We start from the raw sequence: 24363 nt of genomic DNA, 5'->3' as shown, positions 1-24363 counted from the left end.
TTATGAAAATAACAGATGCCCAAACATGTACCTACAGGGATTTTATATACTTTGAGGAAAGAAAGGTCAATGTGCTCAAGCTAATAACTAGGTGTTATATAAGAAAACTAAGAGGTAAAACATCATTCCTAATAATACAAATTGAGGATAACTGGTACTTAACATCATATGACTATTGGCTTTAAAGGAAAAGCAACCCACAGTGGTAATGAAATAACAGAAGCTAAAGGGCAGGAAGTGGCATCTATTAAGAGACTTCTCTGCTTCTTTTATTTAGGGTTTTTAAAAATTCAGAAATGGGAATTAATCTTTACTTGAGTTAGATTTGCTCTTTTTAGCAAAGTTTCAATTTGCTTCTGGTTGTAGTACTGCTTCTTTGATTTTAGGGTCGACAAGAACTTGCAAAGTTCAACTTCAGAGTACCAGTAATTATTATAGACATATCTTGTTTTATTGAGCTTCTCAGATACTGTTTTTTTTTTTTTTTTTTTTACAAATTGAAGGTTTGTGGCAACTCCACATGAAACATGTCTATTGGCGCCATTCTTCCAATAGCATTTGCTCACTTTGTGTCTCTATCTCACATTTTGGTAATTCCTGTAATATTTCAAACTTTTTCATGATCATATCTGTACTGTATTGTATTACCGTACTTTCATGATTGGATCTGTGATCAGTGATCTTTGATCTCACTATAATTGTAGTTTTGGGGTGCCACAAACCTTACTCATACCAGACAGCAAAGCTGATCAACAGTGTGTGTGTCCCCTCGTCTCCCTTCCTCTCCTTGAGCCTCCCTGTTCCCTGAGACACAACAGCATTGAAATTAGGCCAACTAATAATCCAACGAATGGCCTCTGAGTGTTCAAATAAAAGAAGTGTTTCGGGTCTCCCACTTTAAACCAAAATCTAGAAATATTTAAGATTAGCAAGGGAGGCACTTTTAAAGCCAAGACAGACCAAAAGCTAGGCCTCTTGAGCCAGTTAGCCAAGTTGTAAATGCCAAGTTAAAGTTCCTAAAGGAAACAAAAGTGCTATTCCCCTGAATACACAAATGATAAGAAAGCAACACAGCCTTACTGCTGACATGGAGAAAGTTTTAGTGGTCTAGATATTAGATCAAACCAGCCATAACATCCCCTTAGCTAAAGCCTGATCCAGAGCAAGATCCAAATTAACCAGTTCTGTGCAGGCTGAGAGAGGTAAGGAAGCTGCAGTAGGAAAGTCTGAGGCCAGCAGAGGCTGGGTTTGTGAGGTTTAAGAAAAGAAGCCATCTGTATAACATAAAAGTACAAGATGAAGTTTGGGGTGGCTGCAGCAATTCTAAAATAAGACAACCAAGAAGTTTGGTTTAAAGGCGGTTTAAGAGGGAGGGGACATATGTGTATCTATGGCTCATTCATGTTGATGCATGGCAGAAACCATCACAATATTGTGAAGGAATCATCCTCCAATTAAAAATAAATTTTTTTTTTAAGTGCAAAGTGAAATACCAAGTGTTCGTGTAGAAGGCGCAGCAAGGTATCCAGAAATCTAGTGAAGATAATTAACAAAGGTCACTATACCCAACAACAGATTTTCAGTGCAGATGAAACAGCTTTACGTTGAAAAAAGATACCATCAAGGCCTTTCATAGCTAGAGAGAAGTCAATGCCTGGCTTCAAAGGAGACACTCACACATCTTGTCAGGGGCTAATGCAACTAGTGACTTTTAAGTTGAAGCCAATATTCATTTACCAACCCCAAAATCCTAGGACCCTTAAGAATTATGCTAGGACCTCCCTGGTGGGCCAGTGGTTAAGACTCTTTGATTCCACTGCAGGGTGCACGGGTTCGATCCCTGGTCAGGGTAGTTCCTCATGCCACATGATGCGGCCAAAACAGTGTGTGGGCGGGGGGTGGGAAGGGAAAGGAGAAAAAAAGAATTATGTTAAAAATCTACTCTGCCTATGCTCTCACTGACGATGCACCCGTTCACCCCAGAGCACTGATGGGGATGTACAAAGAGATTCATGTTGTTCTCATGCCTGCTAACACAACATCCATTCTGCAGCCCATCGATCAAGGAGTAATTTTTACTTTCTAGTCTTATTACTTAAGAAAAATACTTTGTAAAGTTATAGCTGCCATCCATTCCTCTGATGGATCTGGCCATAATAAACTGAAAACCTGGAAAGGATTCACCATTCTAGATGCCATTAAGAACATTCATGATTCGTGGGAAAAGGTCAGAATCTCAGCATTACCAGGAGTTTGGAAGAAGTTGATTTCAACCCTCATAGATGGCCTTGAGGGGTTTAAAATTTGAGTGGAGGAAGTAACTACAGATGTGATGAAAACAGCAAGAGAACCAGAATTAGAAGCAGGGCCTAAAGATGTGACTGAACTGCATAATCTTATGATAAAACTTTAATGGATGAGAAGTTGCTTCTTATGGATGAGCAAAGAAAGTTGTTTCTTGAGATGAAATTTATTCCTGGTTAAGATGCTGTGAAGTGTTGAAATGACATGACATAAACTTAGTTTGATAAAGCAGTGGCAGAGTTTGAGAGAACTGACTCCTATTTTGAAAGGTTTTACTGTGGGTATAATGCTACCACACAGCACTGCATGCTACAGAGAAACAATTCATGACGGGAAGAGTCAATCAATGCAGCAAACTTCATTGTTGTCTTATTTTAAGAAATTGCTGCAGCTAACACCCTGATCAGTTAACAACCATCAACGCTGAGGCAAGACCTTCTACCAGCAAAAAGACTGGCTGAAGTCTCAGATGATGGTTAGCATTTTTCAGCAATGAAGCATTTTTAAAGCCTGTGTATTGTTTTTTAAGACATAATCCTATCACACACTTGACAGACTACAATACAGCGTAAACCTAACTTTTATATGCACTGGGAAACTAAAACATCCCTGTGACTTGCTTTGTTGTGATGGTCTGGAACTGAACCCCTGGTATCTCCAAGGAATGCCTGTAATTTGGCTTGATGTAAATCCAAAGACCCAAGCATTCCAGCAGTACATCTTAATCCAGTGTTAATCCTGCCTCAGCCAAAGGGGAGAGTGAGACACTCCATGCCATCAGCCCTTAGAGCCCCAAATGATTATTTTGAAATTCTGTCTGATGTCTGATTAAATACCACTGCAGAGTATCAACATTCTAAAACCCCAAGAAAAATGCCCAAAGCAAATTCCTCCCACTCAAATGAACATAACTCTTAACCTGCAACAAAGAAAGGAGTGTAGCACCAGGCAAAGCAACCGAAAATGCAGGGTATGCTTAAAGGCTAATCTTTCCATATCTAGATCAGGCCTTTTCCTTATCTACTTGCTTTTCTTTTCTTCTCTTTAAAAAAAAATTTTCAAAAGCCCCAAACAAAAAACTACAGCCAGTGTCTTCTTTTAGGATGGCAATATTTCTAACACTTATTCAGTACTGACTCTTTGTCGGGCACAGCACAAGGGACTTTACATACTAAGTGTTAAGAAAGGTAGGCACAGTATCCCCGTTTTAAAGATGAGGAAATTGAAATTTACAAAGGAAAACACCAAAAGGCAGATATGATTCAAAGAAAAGATCTGTTGATTCAAAAGGACTTAAATACTACGTTATCTATTGCCTTTTTTTGGTTTGTTTTTTCAGATATTTTGTCTACTGCATAATAGCACGTTTTGGTTTTTTTTTTTCCTTTTTTTTTTTGGTATTGCCTCCTTCCTAATCCATTATACTAACTTATTTTCTGTTTGTCTCTTCTCATACATCATTTTCCTGACTATACACTTTTACTTTAAAAAGCAAAACAATGACAAACTGCACACTAGTAATTGTGTAAGATGGACAACTGGCATATGTAAGCACAGACCAAAGTCTAAATTCTTCCAACAGACTCAACAGTAAAAGCTGAATTATAAACTTTTTACCCATGATGCTCTATAGGAATCAAAAAGATGTCTCCCTCATTATTAAAAATTCTGTGCACATTTACATCGTGCTCAGAGTACTGTGCTAGGTGGCATAGGAGCTAGAACGTGAGGAAGACTTGGTCTGTGCCTTTGAAGAACTCAGACGCTAATGTGGTGTGGGAGTGGAAGGGGTTAACACAAACCCACTTATTACAGTGTGAGAAATGTTGAAACAAGGACAGAGTGCTATGCGGCAGAGAATCAGAGTGATGCTGTAGGTACACCTTATGGGAAAAGAGGAAGCAAAGGTAGATAACACAGGTATCTGTTTCTACAACAAGTGTCATTTTTTTTTAACTGTCATTTGATGTTTTATAAGAAAATGAAATCTCAAACTGAACTGCCCATCTATTTAAAATTTCTATGGTACTTTAGTTTGTCCTTAGCTTTACCTGCTCTGGAAGAGGCCTCAGTCGTATCCTGTCACCTTAGCAAAGCCATCTGACTGCCCCAGAAAGTGAGTCCTTCCCTCTGCTGTTCACATACTTTGATAGCTTTTCCAACCAATTTAATTATTTACGTCCTCTATTGTCTGTAGAGGCATAAGAACCAAGTCTTTTTAAAAATTTTTATCTATTTTAATTGGAGGATAATTACAATATTGTGATGGCTTTTGCCATATTTATTCTTCTTTGTATCAGACTGAGGAGACACTTGATAATCATTTACTTAACCAATGGAATTCAACTCTTACAGGACAACACCTGGACAACTGGCATGTGTGCTGAAGCATAAACTATATGTTGTTGCTTAGTCGCTAAGTCATGTCTGACTCTTTTTGACCCCATGGACTGTAGCCTGTCAGGCTCCTCTGTCCATGGGATTTCCCAGACAAGAATACTGGAGAGGGTTGCCATTTCCTTCTCCAGGGGATCTTCCCAACACAGGGAAGATCTCAAACCCTTGTCTCCTGCACTGGCAGGCGGGTTCTTTACCACTGACCCACCACAGAAGCCCATGTGTATGCAGTGCTATACACACACAGTTTTTAAGTTCTGATCTTAAGATGATGGTGAAGTATCCGCAGAGCTGATACTATGAGTGTTTTCATGTAACACACACAAAAATCAGGTTTAAAGCACTTCGGTTGCGTATCAGAATCAGCTGGTGTCCTCTGGATGAAGTCATGGGCAAGGAATCTTGGGGGACTCTGCCACTGCCCTTGATGATCACACCACATGATCTGTTCACTTCCTGAGGCTCATCTTGACCAAAAACCGCCATGCAAGTGGAGGTATTATGACCTGCAGGCTTAACCTAAGAAACTATTATAGACAACTGTTCCTCTCTTTAAGTGTGAATATGTGAACTTCTAAGGTTAAGCGAACTGACCTACATGGTATTCAGGAGAGGTACAGAGATTTAGTAATCCTACCAGTAATCAGTCAATGTCCCTGAAAAAACACAGCAAATAACATGCTACCAACTAAACAGCTCTGAAAGGCTCTATTACCGTGAAGCCTGAAAGGAAGGGTCCATAGAACATTATCCCATCGTGTCACATGGTTATGGTCCTTCAGGAATTCTGGACCCTGGAGTCCAGGGTATGACAGACTCACTGTCAGTCTGCTCCTCACCGCAGGCACTTCACATGGACCAGACACACTGGGGCTGCCATGTGTAGGCAGGGGAGGGCAGGAGGAAGCACACTTCTGGCAGGCATAATTTACAAAGTCCCTTCAGGCCATCAAGCACTGGCGTAACCCAAGATCATATGACAAAAATGGTTATTAAATATTATGAGCAAGCTAGGCAGTATCTTAAGAGAGAATCTGATCCAGACTCCTCTGTCTTGTTTGAGAACCTAAGCAGGATGAAGGGCTGTTTATTCTTAAATGCTCAAGGAGCAGATATTGTACCTTATTTATAGTTCTGTATACTATGAGTTCCCAGCAGGTTCTGGCACATACCACTCCATAAATATTTGCTGAATAGATGAATACCTAAATTAGCCTCCTCCAGAAGCTCAATCTGTTTTACCATCTGATAATTAATACACTGTACCTGAAACTCAACAAAATGCCTAGGTCCTAAATTAAGCCCATGACACAATTTTTCTTTGCAGCCTTCAACACAACCCAACAGTCTGGCAACAGGAACTCCAACTAACAGCTATAGGCAATGGTATTATGGAGGTCTCTGAAGCTTGTGAGCTTGGCGTTTTCTCAGAAGACACCACTCTCAAGATGGCTCCTACAAAAGGATTCTCAACTTCCAATCACAATATCCAAAGCCCAATAAGAGTGAAATATGCTTTTGTAACTTTGGTAATTGACCCTATACTCTTTTTTAAAAATATCTTTTACTCTTAAGTCATATGCCCCACAACTGAATTTATTTCACTGGAATCGTTCATGTATGAATGCACTTATTATCAAACAAACAAAAATCAAAAGTCTAGCATGTAAAAATCATCCCTGTTTCTAATAAATTAGATGGTTAAACCAATAGGGAACCGCATTCTTCAACCCCTCACAAATTCCATACAAGTGTGCTTGGAATCTGTTTTGCTTAACTTCTCATATACAAAGGAAAAAAAACCAAAAAACTCTGAAGCTTAACCTAACTACATTCTGAACTGATACAAACTGTTTAAAAACCACCCTTAAGTTTTTACAAAAATTTCTAAAGACAATAAATTTCCTTACTTGAGCTGAGTATCTTTGGAACAAAACTGTAGTCGGTCAAAATCTTTAAAAGATAAAAAAGAATCAAGAATTACTCATGATTTGTAAAGAACAAATCAGCTATTTTCAAACTGAGTCACACGAACAGGGTGCGTTGACACTGACCAAGTCCACATTCCCCTACTGCTACAACTTTCCCCTTGTTGCTTTCAGCAAGATTCAGCAACTCCACCAGGTAATGGTCAGGGCCATTCTCCTCGAATTCATCACATCTTGTAGGATGACACCCAACGGTGCTGAAAAACATATCTAGCACAAAACAATGCTCAGGGTTATTTTCAAAGTATTTTTCCCATATTTATATTTAATATGAAAAAAGAATATCACATAATTTCAACTGGTCCATTTTTAACAATACCCATAAACTAGTCAAACTATCCGAAATGCACTAGATTAATCACATAAGAATTTCTGGAATACTAATGCCATTTTTGGACATGAATATGAAAACTGCTTTAACATGCAGAGGAGTGGAAGAACTGAGAACTTTTAAAAGCCTATCTGTTTGGGGATAACAAGTAAGGAAGGTAATATGGAAGTAATATTATGTATGGAAGGAAGTATGGAAGGTAATATTCTTATACACATCAAAAGTCTCTGGGAAGATGTTTTTAGGACTTTAATCACTAAAGTGTCAGTGAATCCTGAAGTATGCATTTTCAAAGATTTCAATAAATAACAGCTTTTAATGAATAAATCAGTATTTTGAAAAATAACATGGAATGCCTAATTCTTTAGTGTCAAGCACATGAAGTATGCTCCTGGCCCCTCCCCAGCAAAAACAAACCACAAAAAGTTTAAGTAAATAAACGTCAGATAAAGGAGGGTGTTTTATGTAACTAGGGTTCTTGTAGGAATCAACTCTGAAACTTTATGTTCATATGCCTGTATTTATTTAGTCTATAAGGTGAGCCTATGAAGGGTTATATACTATCTTATTACTTGCATTCCTGGGGCCTTGCACAGTGTCTCTGATCTACATGATAAATATTTTAATAAATGATCTTTTGTAGCTTAAGTTAAAGAGCAAATAAAAAGCAACTCATATCTTAAACATATTACAGTATACACACAAAAATTCTGTATCAGGAATATCTGAGGTTAAATTCTATGCCTAGTGAACTTAATTCTCATTGACTGAAATCTTAAAATAATCCTTATTATATACAAGAGGGCTCATCTGATATGACAGTGGGCACTTTGAATTTTTTCATCTTAATCATGTCCCACTGAAATCAGTCTCTCTTCCTGCTGTTACAGTCATGATCTGCTGTATCTGTACCTGAGGCAGTTCTCAGAAAGACTTCTTCAAAATAACTTAATTCACATTGTGGGAAGTAAAAGTAACATGAGGATACCATTTGTTTGTGCCAAATGCAGTGCATCTTTACTGTCTTGTAGATTTCCACCTGTAATCATAAACTGAAACAAAAAGGAATAAAATAAGTCCACTTTAACAGAGTGTCAACAAGTTTCCCAAACATGCTTTCCTGCTTTTTTCCCCAAAATACTTCTCTCTCTTCGACTGTCACACACCAACCTGCAGAACTCACCTGGTCACTTTTTAAAACTGAGGTTTATTTAACTTACAAGCAGTAGCTACCAAGTGCTCTGATATCATACTATGGAACTTAAATCTGTGTGTGTGTGTGTGTATAGTTTATTTATTCATTATTTTTATTTTTGGCTGGGCTGGGTCTTCATAGCTGTGCAGGCTCATTATTTTTATTTTTGGCTGGGCTGGGTCTTCGTACCTGTGTGGGCTTTTTTCTAGTTATGGTGAGTGGGGGCTACTCTCCGGTTTTGGCGCCGGGAGTTTCTCATTGTGGGGGACTGTCTTGTTGCAGAGCATGGGCTCTAGTGTGTGTGGGCTCAGTAGTTGCAGCTCCCAGCTCTAAAGCACATGCTCAACCAGCGGTTTAGCTGCTTCACGGCATGTGGGATTTCCCAGATCAGGGATCAAACTTTTGTCTGCTGAACTGGCAGGTGGATTCTTTACCACTGAGCTACCGGGAAGCCTTATGGAACTTAAATCTTATTCCCTATGCTCATGTGTGGGCTAGCTTGCTCCTTTAAAAAATACCAGTTAAAGAGAAATATCTATTCAAACAATTTGACATTGAGCTAAAATTCATTTGCTTAGAACTCTCTAAAAGTAGTAGGAATTCTCCTGATTATCAAATTATTACCATAAAAATTAAAGTGTTCTCTCAGTTGCTTGAAATTTTGCACACAGTATAAAAGCTAAACACAGTGATTAGAGATATATCTTTTTGATGACTGCTTACTTCTAACCAAAGCTAAATTATGTTATAAAATCTACTAATAGTTGCCTCTTAAAAAACCTGGTAATTCAGATGGGTTTTAAAAAAACTTCTTCAAGAAGACTTGGCCATTTACTACATTTCTGATCGCATCGAAGAACCACCCACAAGGTATGTGTCACTTAAACTGATGAGAACATAATATTTTGATATTTTATTTCATTAACTTGCTAATATGACAATACCTATGACAAAATGCTAAGTGTAGCATTGGCTCTTTCTCATCTGCAGCATTTTCAACCAAAATTTAGTTTTTTAAATAATAACAAAAATGAAATGTTACCTTTTTAACACCAATCTGAACAGCTCTCTCTATTACGTCTTGTAAGTCATCTGCAAGAGATGAAGCCCACATTAAAATCTGGTAAATAAGAACTCACTTACCTATAATTTAATTATCCTATATTAAAAGAATACATAGAAATCACAGTTACTAAGTCAAAGTCAAATCAATACTATTTGATAAGTGCTTATCATATAATAAGACCTAGCAATACCTTAAAAAAAAAAGAAACCCATATAAGGCAAAATAGGTGAACTGTACTTGTTTTGTTGACCAAAAGGGTGAAAAGTCTGTTTGGGTTTATGGTTTGCTTTTTTTTCATTTAGAAGCTTTTATTTCAATGATAAAAAAAAGCAGTAAATGGAAACTATACTGATTTACAGTAGGCATGCATCTCTACCTGATACTGCTGTTAGTTTCTGACTGGCCCAAATCTTAATTTTCTCATTTAGGCACATCTTTATAAATTTTTTTGAACCCTGATATTCATGGTAAGTTAACTTCTTCCTTGTGGCAGTTTAGTATGAAAATTATGTTCACTGGCTAGCTTCCTTTAACTAAAGGCCTCTAGACTCTCAGGCAACCTGTCCTAGCTTGAGACCATACTTTATATAGATATTTAAGTGAACCACAGTATAAGGGAGGGAGATAATCCAGAAAGTTGGAATGTACTGTATGAACATACCATACATTTTTGCCATCACCCACAGTCAAACACTAGATAAGGAGGCCTACAGTTAAGTAGCAAATTACTCTTCCCAGACTGCTGCCCTGAGACACAAAGATGTACACTGGTATCCCCAGAAATCTGAAATGAACCCACACAAAAAACAAATTAACAGATTATTACCTATGTGGTCCCACTGTCAAATTATAGAGCAATTCCACTATTAAAATCATAAGAAGCAGTTAACGGGACTACGAGAAAAGCATCGTCCCACATACAATAATATTCATCTAGTAGTTTTCCACTCATCTATCAGTTGTTGTCCCAAGATTAGCATTAAAAAAACAACCCCAAACACATCTAACTCTCAAATCCCCGCCCACAAACAAACATTGGTCTTTGTTCATTTTGAGAGGACAGGATGTCCCAAGAGTGACGAAGGTGGGAGCCAATTCCCCTACAGTCTTCTTCAACCATCCCATCAACTGCTCTTCATTTCTTGAACTACCTTTATTTTCCAAAGAGGTAATGCTGAGGTCAGTCAGAAAGGCTTTCTGAGAAGCCTGCCTTGGATTTCTGCGTCTGCTCCAGTCGTTTCACGATGAACCGGCTTGTATCAATGAAGCGCTCAACGCAGTTCACGAGACAGGCCTCAGCCCGGCTGTCCAACTTTGGTCCAGGCTTGTCTACGCACTTCTCCCAGCAAAGTTCCGTCATCTGGTGCACCAGCTGCTGGAAGCGCTGCTTCTGGGTCTCCACCTCGATGAAATGCCGCAGCCGCGGGTCAACTGAGCCCATACCCGACGCGGAGGGATCCATCCCAGCGCCGCCCCGCGGCCGGAGACAAACGCCGCGGCAACTCACCGACTTTCATGTGCCTCCGCGGCGGAACCGGAAGCACGATGGCTTGCCGTTTATGCATATGGGTATCTCAACTTCTATGTTTAAAGCTGTAAACTTTGTAGCATTTTGTGACAATAGCTATTTTACACATGTTCATGATCGTGGTTTACCAATATAGCTGATACGGGTTTCACTTTGTTTATAGTTTTAGCCAAGACGCACAATAAATCCTTTAATATTTCAATTTTAAGGATGGGTTAAGCTTTTTATGCTCTTGAGTCAGAAAATTTGTCTTCATAAATAGCTTAATAAAAGAAAAGTTTACCTTGATGCTTTTGAACCCCCCTATAAATTCCTCTGAACATAGGATCTGTCAAGTTGATACCAATATCTGTGGAAAGCAAAACAAACAAACATATAATCATGGAGGGCCTCTATTTGAAATTTTTACTTTAAATAAAAGGTCCATTTACTTTTCATTCACACATTCATTCATTCACACAAAATCTAAGTGCCTATTGCTTGTCAGTCACTGTGATAGACACTTGGGATACCAAGATGAAAGCCAGTAGTCCTGCTCTCAAGAAACTCACTACAGAACTGGGAAGGGATACCCCTTAATAGCCAATTAAGAAATTACAATTAGGGGACTTCCCTGGTGGTCCAGTAGTCAAGAATCTGCCTTGCAATGCAAAAGATGCAAGTCGATCCCTGGTTGGGGAACTACGATCCCACATGCCATAAAGCAACGAAGCCCACCAGCCACAACTAGAGAGTCCAGAGATTCAGCATGCCACAACTAAGATCTGACGCAGGATCTTTAAGTACTGAAATAAACAAGTATTTTTTTTTTTAATAGAGAAATCACGAGTAGATATGAGCACTGTGGGACACACAAGAGGACAACCCAACTCAGTCTGCTAGTTGGTCCAGAAGAGGCTTCCAGAAAGAAGCACCTCTTGAACTGAATCTTCAAGGATGAGTTGGGAGTTACCCAGCAGAAGACAGGAAACTGCAGATAAGGGGAAGCAGCAGAAACAAAGCATCCGGGGTCTGAAACAGCACAGTGATCCTGGAGAAAAGCGCAGAGACGGCGGTGACCAGAAAAGGGCGGACTCAACCATGTTACGGATACTTGTCTTTAAGACACCAGATGCACCAAGAAGCACTGATGGCCTCCTAGACTGGTATTCTGGACCTCTCTTTCTGGTGTCTTTGTAGAAGGTGGGATCTGAATGGGGCAAATGGAGTCAGGATAGTTTATCTGGAAACAGTCAAGAGTTCCTATTTGCAATGAAGAGAACCTGAATTAGGGTAATACAAGTGGAGATCCAGAGAGGGCAATAAATTATTGTCTTTATTCACCAAACAGTTATGAAGAGCAACACTATGCCAAATATTATGTAAGGAGTTAGGGGGTACAGAAATGATTAAGACCTGTCACTTGGTCCCAGCCTTCTAGGAATTTACAGTCTATATAGGAACTGCAAACAACATTTGTGATATAAAATAAAGTGGTTTGACAGAAAACAAAATTCTGTAAAACAATTATCCTTCAATAAAAAAAAAAAATAAGCTGGACTGTAAGCAACATGAGGCAAGAAGTGTTTATCTTCTTCAAAGCTCTATCCCTAGAACCTAGCATAATGGTTGGAATATAGTAGGAGCTTTATACACTTTTAAGCCCATAAATAATCACTTTGTAAATAATCACAAAGCACAGCTTTGTGCTTCAGAGCGCCAAGAAGGAGCACAAACAGTTTTGGCAAGAATGATGAAAAAGCTCCACAGAAGATCTAAATCTTGTAGAAAGCTAAAGCTCAAAAGCTGACAAACAGAAAGGGCATCCCACATACAGGTGTGTGTAGAAGTGTGGAAGAGATTCACTGTGCTGTAGAGCAGAGGTTCACAGTGGAGAGTGATTTTACAGTCCCTCTCTTCTTTTAACCTCTCCCCTCCCTGCCACCCCCTGCCCCCAGCATCCAGCAATGTCTGTATTTATTTCTAGTCCTCACACTGAGGGGAGTGCTCCTGACAGTTTCTAAGAGCCCCCAGCTGTTGACACCCCAGGATCAACCTGAGGTTGAGGTAATTGTTACTAATTACTGCCAGCTGCTCTCTCACTGGTTCATCTGATGGGAGTGAGCACAGAAGCTACTAGATGGGCATCTTCTAAACCTCTGCTTTTCAAATGAGGGGTATTCCAGTGTATGTAACACCCTGAGATTTCCTGGAGTATCCCATTTTACTTTGGAAAAATCTTGGGGATAACATAGCCTTTAATTTTAGAAGGGCACTATATTATTTCAATGTTAAAGACAAGACATCCAGAGAAATTCTGTAAATGCATCAAGATTTACATACCACTGCCGCCACCCCTATCATCCGGGGGTATATCCTTCACTCTGGGTCCTTAAATGACCTTTGATGGGTGAGTTTTAGAGCAGGAGGGCTTCCCTGGTGGCTCAGCTGGTAAAGAATCCACCTGCAATGTGTAAGACCTGGGTTCGATCCCTGGGTTGGGAAGATCCCTTGGAGAAAGGAATGGCTAACCCACTCCAGTATTCTGGCGTGGAGAATTCCATGTACAGAGGAGCCTGGTAGGCTAGAGTCCATGGGATTGCAAAGAATCAGACTGAGTGACTTTACTTTTTAGAGCAGGAACTCACCAGCATTGAAAAGGGAGCTTCCACTCCATTCCAAATTTTACCGCTTTGCAATGATTAAGCATAGATTCTTATTGCTATTCAGATTGAGAAGACAGTCACTTGTGGTATGATATGCAATGTCACAGAAATTAATCTCAAGTATAACCTAAGACACAATGTATTCCTAGGAGGGAGCAATATTTCCCATAAAACACAAATACTTCTGCTTCCTGCCCTCCTTCCCCAGATTAGAAACACACGCAGCCATTGGTTATGCGATTTGAGAAGGGGGTAATATAGGATTATAACCTGGGGATAGTCAGCTGTCCTAAATAAAGATCTAAGATTGCTCTTATAACACTGGTTTAATTTTTCTATTATTAAAAAAAAAAAAGTTGGCCACACCTTTTGGCTTATGGGATCCCAGCTGCCCAACAATGGACTGAACCTCAGCCATGGCAGTGAGAGCACTGAATTCCACCCACTAGACCACCAGGGAACTTCCTCCACTGGTGTAATTTTTCATGCAACTGCTACATGTAAAGCTTGTTCGTGGAACAACTGTCCGTGGGTCTAACAGGTTGTTTTCCAAAGTATTGCTCATGAATACTATAGGCAGAACTTTTAAAACAGCATGGAATAAACTCATATAAAAAAAGGCAGAATGCATAGTATGATCCCATTTTTGTCATAAAAGGACACATCTGATATGTTTGCCTATTTTTATGTCTCCGTATAAATTTAAAAATTATGGAAGGATATAAAGTTTAAACATTGTTTACCCCTGGAGAGTGGAAATGAAGAGCATACAGAAAGAAATGTTTCAATTAAACCCGCCTTCTATAAGTCTTTTCTAGCTTATCTAGTTGAGATTCCTTTATCAATTTTCTTACCACGTATACTAAGATTACACATCTTTTACCCACTCATTCATACTTCCACTGAACAGTCACTGTACTAAATAAGCCCCTGGGAAACAAAGACAAATACAAGTACCACCAAGTGTCTGCCTTAAAAGAGTGTAGACTAATGGGAAAGGCAGATACATACGTATTTTAATTATAAAATAATGTGGTAAAGTAAAGGGTAGGTAAAAATCAACCAGGCAAGAGGATATTAGAGACAGAAGGGACATTATGGTCCCAAACTGCCACTCTAAAACCTTTTCAGAAAGGAGAAACAGCACCTCCAAGTGTTTACAGAGCATAAAAGGATGCGGTTGGAAAAGCGGGCAGGATCAGACCATAGAAAGGCTTGTATGCTATGTTGTGTGCTAGGTTGCTTCGGTCGTGTCCGACCCTTTGCGACCCCATGGACTGTAGCCCACCAAGCTCCTCTGTCCATGGACTTCTCCACACTAGAATATACTGGAGCGGGCTGCCATTTCCTTCTCCAATGCTATGTTAAGGCACTTCAACTATCCTGAGGACAGTAACTAAAAGATCTGAAGCAGAAGAAAAGTATAGCTGACTTTTTTATATAGACCACTCTGGAGGCTGGAGAAAGGATTAAAGAGACATAAGTTGAGGCAAGGATTAAGTTTTTATTACAAACACAAAACTTTTAAAAAGTTGTGTTTCCTTTTCTTTGTGGAGTGTTTCGTGGCTCTCACCCCATCTACCCCATCAATTATATCACAGACTGTAATAGAGAGGCTGAGGGACACCACACCTGCAAAGTGTCTACAATTTTTGAGGACCTACCTGTCCCCCACCCCAGGCTCTCCCACAGTATTTTAAAAAACCTCTTTCATGGCACTTTAAGGTGCCACTTAAAACACTCTCCCCTGCATTTGCTTTGACTGTACATACCTCTCCAGCCTGAAAACTGTACCACTAGATTCTTTATAATTCCACATACTTAGCACAATATCTTTGTAAAAAAAATACTGCCCCAAACAACTCTTAGATCTAAGTTTATAATCCTAACCTCTTTGAATGCAAGACATTTCCAACTGACCAGTAAAACTGTCTCCACCTGATGTCCTGTAAGATTCTCACATTTACCTAAGCCAAATGGATTTCCTTACATCTCCCACCCATTTCAGTTTTACGTTTCATATTGAGGTATTTATCCCAACCCTGAATCATGTTTACTCTCCCTTGTCATAAACTCTTAGCCACTAAATGCTGCATCTGTACCTCTCCCCCATTTCTCTCTCCCTTTTCCAATGCCCTTGCTCAAGTTCTGATATGCTTCCCTGCCTCTCCCTGTGACCTACCAAACCTATACAACAGCTGTCATTTTCCCACTGCAAGTGGCTAGAAAGTTCACAAAGAAGGCGCATGCCCTGCTTTACCCACTGCTGTATCCCACAGCCCAAGGCTCCCAATGTGAAACTGGCATCCAACGATTTGCTTAAGGAATGCTCCTTGTCAAAAGCCTCCAGTGAACCTCCACTCTATACACAGTAAAATTAAACTCAGCAACACATTCAAGTCCCAAGTCAGCCTTCCAATCCTAGCTCTCACAATATCCGTGCCCTCCTCTCGCCCCCCACCTTTCCTGAGTGCCTGGTACTAAATACGCTTACTCCTTTAGTTCCTGTCGAATTCTTCCTCTCTTGTTCTGCCGATGCTGAATGGTTAGTGTACTTGCCAAGTACAGAACTTGTTTCTCTTCCCATTGTGTCTTCCAGTTTCCCCACCAGATGCCACCAGATTAAAGACAGATCTGTGTTTTTAGGCCGATGCCTGGCCCACCAGAGGCGCTCAGTAAATGTGATGTGAACTATATGATACGAATCAGTGAACGCGTCCCTCGAAGCCATACCCCATCCTCCTCTCCGCCAAACAAACGGGAAGGGGTGGGAGGTGCACGTAGGCTAGAGGCGAATACAACGTCTGGCCTTGAGTGTTTTAGTAGTTGTTCTTTTTTTCTTTTTATTCAATACAACAACATGTTGGAAAGAGCACAAGTCATAACTGCGAAGTTCGTCAATTTTCACAAGTAAGCACACCGGTGAAGCCAGCACCCAGACTGAGCACCAGAACATTACCATCACCCAGAGGCCTCCCCGCGGAATGCACGTTCAACCCGGCAAAGGGCTGGCGAGCTCACGTCCTGGGCCCTCTGGCAGCGGTGCGCGACGCCCGGGAATGGAAATGCCCCAAATCTTGGCAAACTCTTACCCACGAATTTGAAACGACTCATGACTACAGCCCCAAGTTCTCCTCGACGGAAGCGGAAACGGCCCTCTATCGCCCCGCCCCCAGCAGCCCCGCCCCCTCGCCGCTGACATCCGGTTTCCCGGGAGCCCGCAGGGCTGCTGAAGGTGAGCCGGCCATCATGGCGTTCTTGTCGTCGGCCGCCTATCTGACCCACCAGCAGAAGGTGCTGCGGCTTTATAAGCGGGCGCTGCGACACCTGGAATCATGGTGCATCCACAGGTGGGAGATGAGGACCCAGGGTGCGGGGAGGTGACCCCGGCGGCTCCCACAGAGGCCGAGAGGCCCTTGGTACCGGGCGGCTCAAGGACTTCGGGGACGGGGTGGGAACGCGGCCCCTCGCCCCCAAAGCCCGCCTCTAGACCTGGGTTCGAATGCGGAATTCATCGCCCACATCTGGGAGACCTTGAAAACTTGTTTATCTGGCTCGGGCCTCGGTTTTCTAATCAGGAAAACGACGCGGTACCCACGCAGAGGGTTGCATAACAATTAAGAGAAAGAAAGTACCGCAGATGGACTTTGTTGTGCCTCCAGCGCTCACTCAATAATAGTTTCCTTCGTGACCGCGTTCCTCATATTGGCAGTAATAACAAGTGCGTTCTTTTCTTTAGTCCTCGCACCTCTGGAAGTTAGAGATGATTTAGCCTTATTTTATGGAGAAGGCAATGGACCCCACTCCAGTACTCTTGCCTGGAAAATCCCATGGACAGAGGAGCCTGGTAGGCTGCAGTCTGCGGGGTCGCTGAGAGTTGGACACGACTCAGTAACTTCACTTTCATACATTGGAGAAGGAAATGGCAACCCACTCCAGTGTTATTGCCTGGAGAATCCCAGGGACGGCGGAGCCTGGTGGGCTGCCGTCTCTGGGGTCACACAGAGTCGGACACGACTGAAGCGACTTAGCAGCAGCAGCAGCCTTATTTTATAGATAAGAAAAGGCAAGAGAATAATTTGCTCAAGGCCCTGCAGCTGGTAAGTGGCCTAGCCAGGATTAAAACTCAGGTGTCTTAAGTCCAAAGCATCACCATCACCCCCACCCCACCCCCATCAGCTTTCCTCTTTATAGCTTCATCCCACATAATTCCTTACCTCCCACATAATTTTTTTTCTTTCCTCTCTTGTCCATCTGGAACTAGTCTTAGAACCCAATCTTAGAACGCAATCTTAAAACACGGATTTTTGTGATCCTGGGGTAACATCCCAAGATATATATGAATGCAAGGCCTCTACTCCCTTAGCAGAATCCTAAAACCTAGTCTAAGGAGAAGGCTTCTGAGGAAAACTAAGCAATATGAAACTGAGTATGTCTGGAAAAGCTGTGAAGGGCATCCTTGAAGCCCAGATTTTATATATTTGGGATGATTGTAAGTCATCGACTTACTTCTCTTTGCTAGGCAGCAGGATGGCCAGGTTCAAGGCTGTAGGGTTTGTTACTTTCCGAATGTTTTTTATTCATGACAGAATTTGCCATTCAGATTCTATGCTGGCTGATGAATAAATAAATATTTACAAGGCTTTTTTCTCAGCTGTTGCAGTTTATGGATTAATGGGAAAGATGGACATATGTTAACAGCATAGAGAGTTATCAGTTTTATAAGATGAAGGAAATCAAGCCATCAAGAATTTAGGCAGTGCTGAACTACATCTGGGAATATTAATGTTAGCCTTGGAGGAAAGGATAAATGTAGTTATCATGATAACACTAACTCAGTGTTCCTTTAAATCTCCTGACATCTTTTCTCTGTACTTTCCTGATATTTTTTTTCTTCCATTTGCCCTCACAGTGCTATTTGTTCTGCATGGGTCCATCCTAGACACTTGGTTATTGCTGTATATATACTGTGCAGCCTCATCTATTGTTGGGACTTGTCTCTAGAGCTGTATTTCCAACTATTTGTTAGATTACCTACAGTGCTCTGAAGCTGAACTTACTTTTATTTTCACTACCTCATTTTGACTCTCTTTCCAAATTCCCTGCCTCAGCTAATGACATTACTAGTAATATAGTCACTCAGCTTTAAGTCTTAGTATTATTTTCAGGGGCTCAAAATTTACCCCTCTGCCAGAGTCATACACATACATACTTACATGCCATGTACAACTGGACCCTGATTTTTGTAAATTCTCTTCCCACTGTAATAATCTCAGTAGTTGACATTGAGCACTGAGGATGTACCCAGCACTGTGTAAAGTGTGTTTATATGTTTTAGCTTATAGCATCTTTAAGGACAGCCTGAAGATAAAAGCGTCTGCCTGCAATGCAGGAGACCTGGGTTCGATCCCTGGGACAGGAAGATCCCCTGGAGAAGGAAATGGCAACCCACTCCAATATTCTTGCCTGGAGAATTCCATGGACAGAGGAGCCTGGTAGGCTGCAGTCCATGGGATCTCGAAGAGTCGGACACGACTGAGTGACTTCACTTCACTTCTTCATTAACATTTTAATGGAGGAGGAACCCATGGCCTAAAGACTTGAAGTAATTTACCCTAGATCACACAGCTGGTAACTGCAGAGCTAAGATTCAGTCTTAAGCAATCCAACTCCATAGCCTGCTCTCATAAATTTGTAGTCTAAATGTTTCTCTCCTGTCACCATCCATCACTGTGGCCTGCTTCAGGCCCTTATCATCTATGGCCTGTATTATCAAAGCCCTGTTATTACTCAGCCATAAAAAAGAATGAAATAATGCCATTTGTAGCAACATAGATGACCCTAGAGATGATTATACTAAGTGAAGTAAGTCAAAAAGACAAGACTAATATGATATCACTTATATTTGGAATTAAAATATACAAATGAATGTTATTACAAAACAGACAAAACAAATTTATGGTTACCGAAGGGGAAGTTGGGGTGGGAGTATAAATTAGGAGTTTGAGATCAGCAGATACAGACTGTTGTCTATAACAAGGATCTACTGTATGGCACAGGGAGTTATATTCAGTATCTTATAATAAGCCATAATGGAAGAGAATATGAAAAACTATATGTATGTATAACTAATTCACTTTGCTGTACACCAGAAACTAATGCAACATTGTAAATCAGCTATTGTTTTAAAAATTAATAATAAAATTTTTAAGCCCCATAAATGATCTCTGCATCTGTGGCAGCCCACTCAAGTAACCTTGCCTGGAAAATCTCATGGACAGAGGAGCCTGATGGGCTACAGTCCATGGGGTTGCAAAGAGTCAGACACAACCGAGGAACAGTTTGACTAACACTTTCTAGAACCTGACCAGAACTTGCCTAAGGTCATGTAGCTAGTGTCAAATTCAGAATTTGAACCCAGGTCTGTTTTGAGCCACACTGTTAATATCTGCCTTCCACATCTCTGTGTCCAGAGTTTAGCTCAGTGTCTAGCACAAGGTAGGAGGAAGTTCAGTAAGTTGTCATTCAGTGAATTGAATGATCCTCCTATAGAGGAGATGGGGAAAGAGGTTAGGCTGTGTTTATTAATAGGCTGTGTGTATTAATACAATAGTTTTTTGCTGCTGGTGTTTGTGGGGTACTGCCAAGAAAGCTGTCGTAATGATGCAGCCACTCCATTGACAGGGTCCGGGGAGGGGCTGGGAAGTTGCACTACTCACCTGGGAGGCATTAGTGGAAGTACTGCCTCTTGTCAGATAGTTCTACTGCCCGATTTCTAATCTCCAAAACCATTTTGGTTTAAGGGATAAATACCGGTATTTTGCTTGCTTGTTGAGAGCCCGGTTTGATGAACATAAGAATGAAAAGGACATGGTGAAGGCCACCCAGCTGCTGAGGGAGGCAGAGAAAGAATTCTGGCATGGTCAGCATCCTCAGCCGTACATCTTCCCTGAGTCTCCGGGGGGCACCTCCTATGAGAGATACGAGTGTTACAAGGTAGGTGAGGACCACAGGTGTGTCGAATTTCAAACCTCAGCCCTGGAAACCACTCGACTTTTTAAGGGCAGGTAGATTTCTTTTCTGACAGTTACACTTTTTTTTTTTTTTTTTTTTTTCTGTCAAGTTTTCTCTCTCCCAGATGCCATCAAGACTTTTCTTTCCAAACTCAGAGCCAGGGTCTTGCAGTAAACTATTTGACAAAGGAAAGTGCTTAAGGAATGGGTAAATAACTGATTTTTGGATCTTGAAGTTAAGCAGTTTCAATTGGTGCTTAGTATTCTAAGTGGTATTTCCAAATAACATAAAGCCACGTTGGATGTTTAGAGAGCTCGGGTAGGGGAGGGACGATGCCAGTTCTCTTTGGACTGACCTTGCTGTTTCATAGCCCTAGGTGATTTCATTCTAAGGTGTTCTTTATTTTGGTCCTCTGCTGTTTATGGCTTAGTGTCAGAAGCAACTCTGGTACTTAGAATTGTTATAAAAATGCATTGATTTTTGTTTCCTGAGAAGGCCCTCTCTGTGACATGTAAATGTGTTCTGTGGAATGACGCTGTGATTTCCCCTCCTGACAGGTTCCCGAGTGGTGCTTAGATGACTGGCATCCTTCGGAGAAAGCGATGTATCCTGACTACTTCGCTAAGAGAGAGCAGTGGAAGAAACTGCGGAGGGAGAGCTGGGAGCGGGAGGTGAGTCTTGCCTATACTTTCTCTTTCAGGTTGTGTTCAATACAACATTTACAACCACCTTAGAAATAGGTTAAATGTGTTTCCTGGTCTTTGGGCTTTTCTGTTAAAAGTTTCTCTCCTCCTTCCCCTCCATAACCCTTTGCTTGACTTTCCTCTATATTAACCTTCTCCACGAGCGCCCTGGGTATTTTCCACTCGTGATGACTGATATATGTATGTAAAACTTACTCGTTTTTTAGCTGTGTGGGGTCTTCATTGCCATGAGGACTTGTCTCTAGTTGCCGTTTGCAGACTTCTCATTGCGGTGATTTTCTTGTTGTTGAGCGTGGACTCGAGGGCGTGTCGGCTTCAGTAGCTGCAGCTCCTGGGCTCTAGAGCATAGCCGCAATACTTGTGACACGCGGGCGTGGCTGCTCTGGAGCATGCGGAGCCTCCCGGGATCAGGGATTGAACCTGTATCTAGTGCATTAGCAGGTGAGCTCTTCACCAGTGAGTCACCAGGGAAGCCCTGATTTTTATTTTAAAAAATTCAGTCTTGCTGTAGTGTGAAAAATAAACTGGAGAGGGCAAGTGGAGAAGGGAAGAGACCAGTTCGGGTTACTGCAGTAGCGTAGTCCAAAGACCTCACAATTAGCACGAGGATGGGCATGGTGGATGTGGAAGGAGGCAGCTTTAGGATATTGTTTGCAGGGATGTGAAGAGGGATTGGATTGGGGTGGGGGGGACCGTGTGGATTGAAGGACAGGGAAGAATCAAGAATGATTTCCAGGTTTTAAGCTTCAACATGTGGAGTTTGGTGGTGTTGTTTATTGAGATAGGGAAGAGAAGAAAAAACAGATGTCAGAGGACAATCAAGTGTTCAGTTTTAAATGTTTAAAAATGTTAAAGTTGAGAATCCGGTGAGACATCTGGTGCAGGTGTCAGAGGGTGACTTTGAATGTGCAGATTTGGAACTCAGAAGAGAGATTTGGGCTCAGAATAGAAATGTGGGCGTTATCAATTGTTTTAAAAGCCACAGAAGAGGGAATAGGGGGCCTCTTCCCAGTTCCCTCTCCACAGCAGAGGAACTGGATTAAGTGGAGGCTGGCAGAGAGCCACAGAAAGGTTTGAGATCCTTAGATCGAAGAGAACGTGTTTCAGGAATAGTGGCCAGGGCCAGTCATCTTTGATGTGCGCTAGGGTCCTAGAAATAGCGTCGAAAGGTGTTAGTTACAGAAAGGGCATTAGTGGACCTGACTTGAGCTTACCTGTGACACAAAGATTGATTGGAAGCTGAGGAGGAGAAAATGGGAGGGAGAGATGGCTCTTGAACATTTGCTGAGGAGAACAAAGAAATGGGGCAGTAACTAGAGACTGAGAGATTACTTCCTTTTAAAATAAATAATAATGCATGTCTGCTGGTGAGATTTTGGGTGAGGGAGAGTCTGGTAATGCCAGTTCGAGATGGAACAGGTACAGAAGGAAAAATTTTAAGGATCCTGAGCCTGTGTGCAGGCCTTTGAAAGGAGAAGGGATTCTCCTCCATTCTTATTGGACAGAAGCTGTAGGTAAATACTTTTGGATTAGAAGTTTTGATAATGGGGAAATGACAGACTTTGATGTGCTGGCTTCTCTTTTTTTAAGTGAAATAAGGAAAAGCCAGGGAGTGGGCAAAGCATTTTTGTAGAACGTGGAAAGGGTGTGATAGTCGTGGGCCAGGGGATGAGCTCCCTGGAGAGGAGCGGGAAGGTTGCCGTGGGGTGCTGAAGGCCCATGTGCGGCTGGGAATAGACACGTTGTGACTCCAGTTTGTTCCAGAATTTTTTTTTTCTCTAGCAGTACTAAGCTGTACGGGTGCAGGCCTGAAGGTAGACGGTGTGGCTGTTCTCTGTCAAGAGTGACAAGGAATTGGAGTTACTCCATAGGGAGTGATTTTCGTGATGGAATCTAGCTGGATCAAGTAGGGAAGTACACAGGAGACTAATGCAGAGAAGGGCAAGTTAGGTGGGAGCACGTGGGAACTGGTAGCCTCTGTGAGTTCAAGAAGTTATTTTCAAGGGGCCTTTAAGTAAATGAGCTGGAAGAGGACACTAGTTACTGGGATATTGGGTTACTTGAAGTCATGATTTTGTGATCATGGAGGGCAGTGTTTTCCAAGAAGTATGTGAGCATTTGGCAACTTGAGGCATGTGTATGTTCATGGAGAGCAGCAGATTCATTCTGCAGTTGACTGCTTTGGTAACCTCTCCCCCAAAACCTTCCTCCTTTATTAATCCCATTGACAATATTAAACAGCACATGTACTGTGGCCCAGGTTTGCCACAACCCAGAATTGGTTTTCTGTAGGGAGGTTCAAAAAATCATGGCTCTGGAAAGTGGGTGCCTTGGGTCTCCTCTGTTAGGACAGTGGTAGTCTCGGAGGTTCGCTGGAACAAGGGGTAGCTAGCTGGGCAGCAGAGGGCAGGACTGAGCACGTTTGTACCTGATTGCTATTTGGAGGGCTTTTAAATTAATCCCTAATGCATTCAAATGGAGGTTTCTTAACAGTGCTTTTGGAGACCACTTTGCAGAGACAGGAGAACATGGCGGGGTGGTCAGGTGAAGGGGCCATAACAAGGGGAACTTGGAGTAGTAATTGTCAGAGTTTCGCTTAATGAGTAGGAGGTGGGGTAGGAGGGTTTGTTCTCAGCCTTGCTGTTTTAAGAATGGGAAAACCGTGAAGGAGAACAGCTTTTGTATCTGAGTTAAAATATGGGCATAAAAATAGTGCAGTTCTGTATAAACAGCCCTTTTCTGCAGTGAGGGTCAGAGTGTCGTGCGACACAGTAGAAACAACGCTGACACTGCTCCACAGCAGAGAGGCCGGGCCGTCAGTTCGACTCCTTTTCTAATTGTTCCTTCCTTACCCCTCTTCTAGGTGAAGCAGCTGCAGGAGGAAACCCCGGTTGGTGGTCCCCGAACTGAAGCTTTGCCCCCAGCCCGAAAGCAAGGTGACTTGCCCCCTCTGTGGTGGCATATCGTGACCAGACCCCGGGAGCGGCCCATGTAGAGAGAGGAAGATGCCTCACAGTCACACTCGCAAGTGAGATGAGTTAACAGGACACACACTTGCCCTAATAAAATAACTCCACCTGATATGACTGACGTGTTCTTCAGAGGAGTAACATGCCAGGCGATTGGGCTGCTGTTTTCTTAGCAATTATGCATATAAAGAAAAGTATGTGAAATGTAGTCGGTCAGACGTG

General features: G+C 41.7%; 3 protein-coding genes across 5 annotated transcripts in view; 1 reads left to right on the top strand and 2 right to left on the bottom strand.

Annotated features, from left to right (window-relative positions):
* Positions 1-16606, bottom strand: part of TATDN1 (TatD DNase domain containing 1) — a 30775-nt gene extending 14169 nt beyond the window's left edge. The window contains exons 1-7 of one of the 2 annotated variants that reach the window (XM_042254147.1): positions 16547-16606; positions 13132-13252; positions 11093-11158; positions 9258-9307; positions 8009-8072; positions 6756-6899; positions 6612-6654 (exon numbers count right to left, since the gene is read on the bottom strand). In XM_042254147.1, coding sequence (XP_042110081.1) covers positions 6612-6654; positions 6756-6899; positions 8009-8072; positions 9258-9307; positions 11093-11132 — 341 coding nt within the window. In that variant the 5' untranslated portion in view covers positions 11133-11158; positions 13132-13252; positions 16547-16606. The remainder of the gene's footprint in view (positions 1-6611; positions 6655-6755; positions 6900-8008; positions 8073-9257; positions 9308-11092; positions 11159-13131; positions 13253-16546) is intronic. The other variant, XM_004011651.4, reaches the window with a different exon arrangement.
* On the bottom strand, positions 8011-10746 carry LOC105609073 (mitochondrial import inner membrane translocase subunit Tim8 A-like). Its single transcript, XM_060393667.1, has 3 exons — positions 10433-10746; positions 9258-9307; positions 8011-8072 (listed from the first exon to the last, which is right to left on the bottom strand). The coding sequence occupies exon 1, from the start codon at positions 10741-10743 to the stop codon at positions 10462-10464; it is 282 nt and encodes a 93-aa protein (XP_060249650.1). The 5' UTR covers positions 10744-10746; the 3' UTR covers positions 8011-8072; positions 9258-9307; positions 10433-10461.
* Positions 16607-16654: 48 nt separating the features above from the next.
* On the top strand, positions 16655-24253 carry NDUFB9 (NADH:ubiquinone oxidoreductase subunit B9). 2 transcript variants are annotated; one of them, XM_027972913.2, is made up of 4 exons: positions 16655-16689; positions 20258-20450; positions 21026-21139; positions 24036-24253. In XM_027972913.2, the coding sequence occupies exons 2-4, from the start codon at positions 20325-20327 to the stop codon at positions 24165-24167; spliced, it is 372 nt and encodes a 123-aa protein (XP_027828714.1). In that variant the 5' UTR covers positions 16655-16689; positions 20258-20324; the 3' UTR covers positions 24168-24253. The 2 variants fall into 2 exon arrangements, with proteins under 2 accessions (XP_027828714.1, XP_004011699.2); XM_004011650.4 differs by having other exon boundaries at positions 16655-16804.
* The last annotated feature ends 110 nt before the right edge of the window (positions 24254-24363 follow it).

The sequence above is a fragment of the Ovis aries genome, chromosome 9, assembly GCF_016772045.2.
Source record: "Ovis aries strain OAR_USU_Benz2616 breed Rambouillet chromosome 9, ARS-UI_Ramb_v3.0, whole genome shotgun sequence".
Taxonomy (NCBI): Eukaryota; Metazoa; Chordata; class Mammalia; order Artiodactyla; family Bovidae; genus Ovis; species Ovis aries.
This window is presented reverse-complemented; position numbering and strand designations above follow the sequence as displayed.

Coding starts and splice junctions, on each gene's coding strand:
- LOC105609073 (XM_060393667.1), bottom strand. CDS start 10,743: ATGGATCCCTCCGCGTCGGGTATGGGCTCAGTTGACCCGCGGCTGCGG.
- NDUFB9 (XM_004011650.4), top strand. CDS start 16,704: ATGGCGTTCTTGTCGTCGGCCGCCTATCTGACCCACCAGCAGAAGGTG. Junction 16,805..20,257: donor GAATCATGGTGCATCCACAG/GTGGGAGATGAG, acceptor TTTTGGTTTAAG/GGATAAATACCGGTATTTTG. Junction 20,451..21,025: donor AGAGATACGAGTGTTACAAG/GTAGGTGAGGAC, acceptor CCCTCCTGACAG/GTTCCCGAGTGGTGCTTAGA.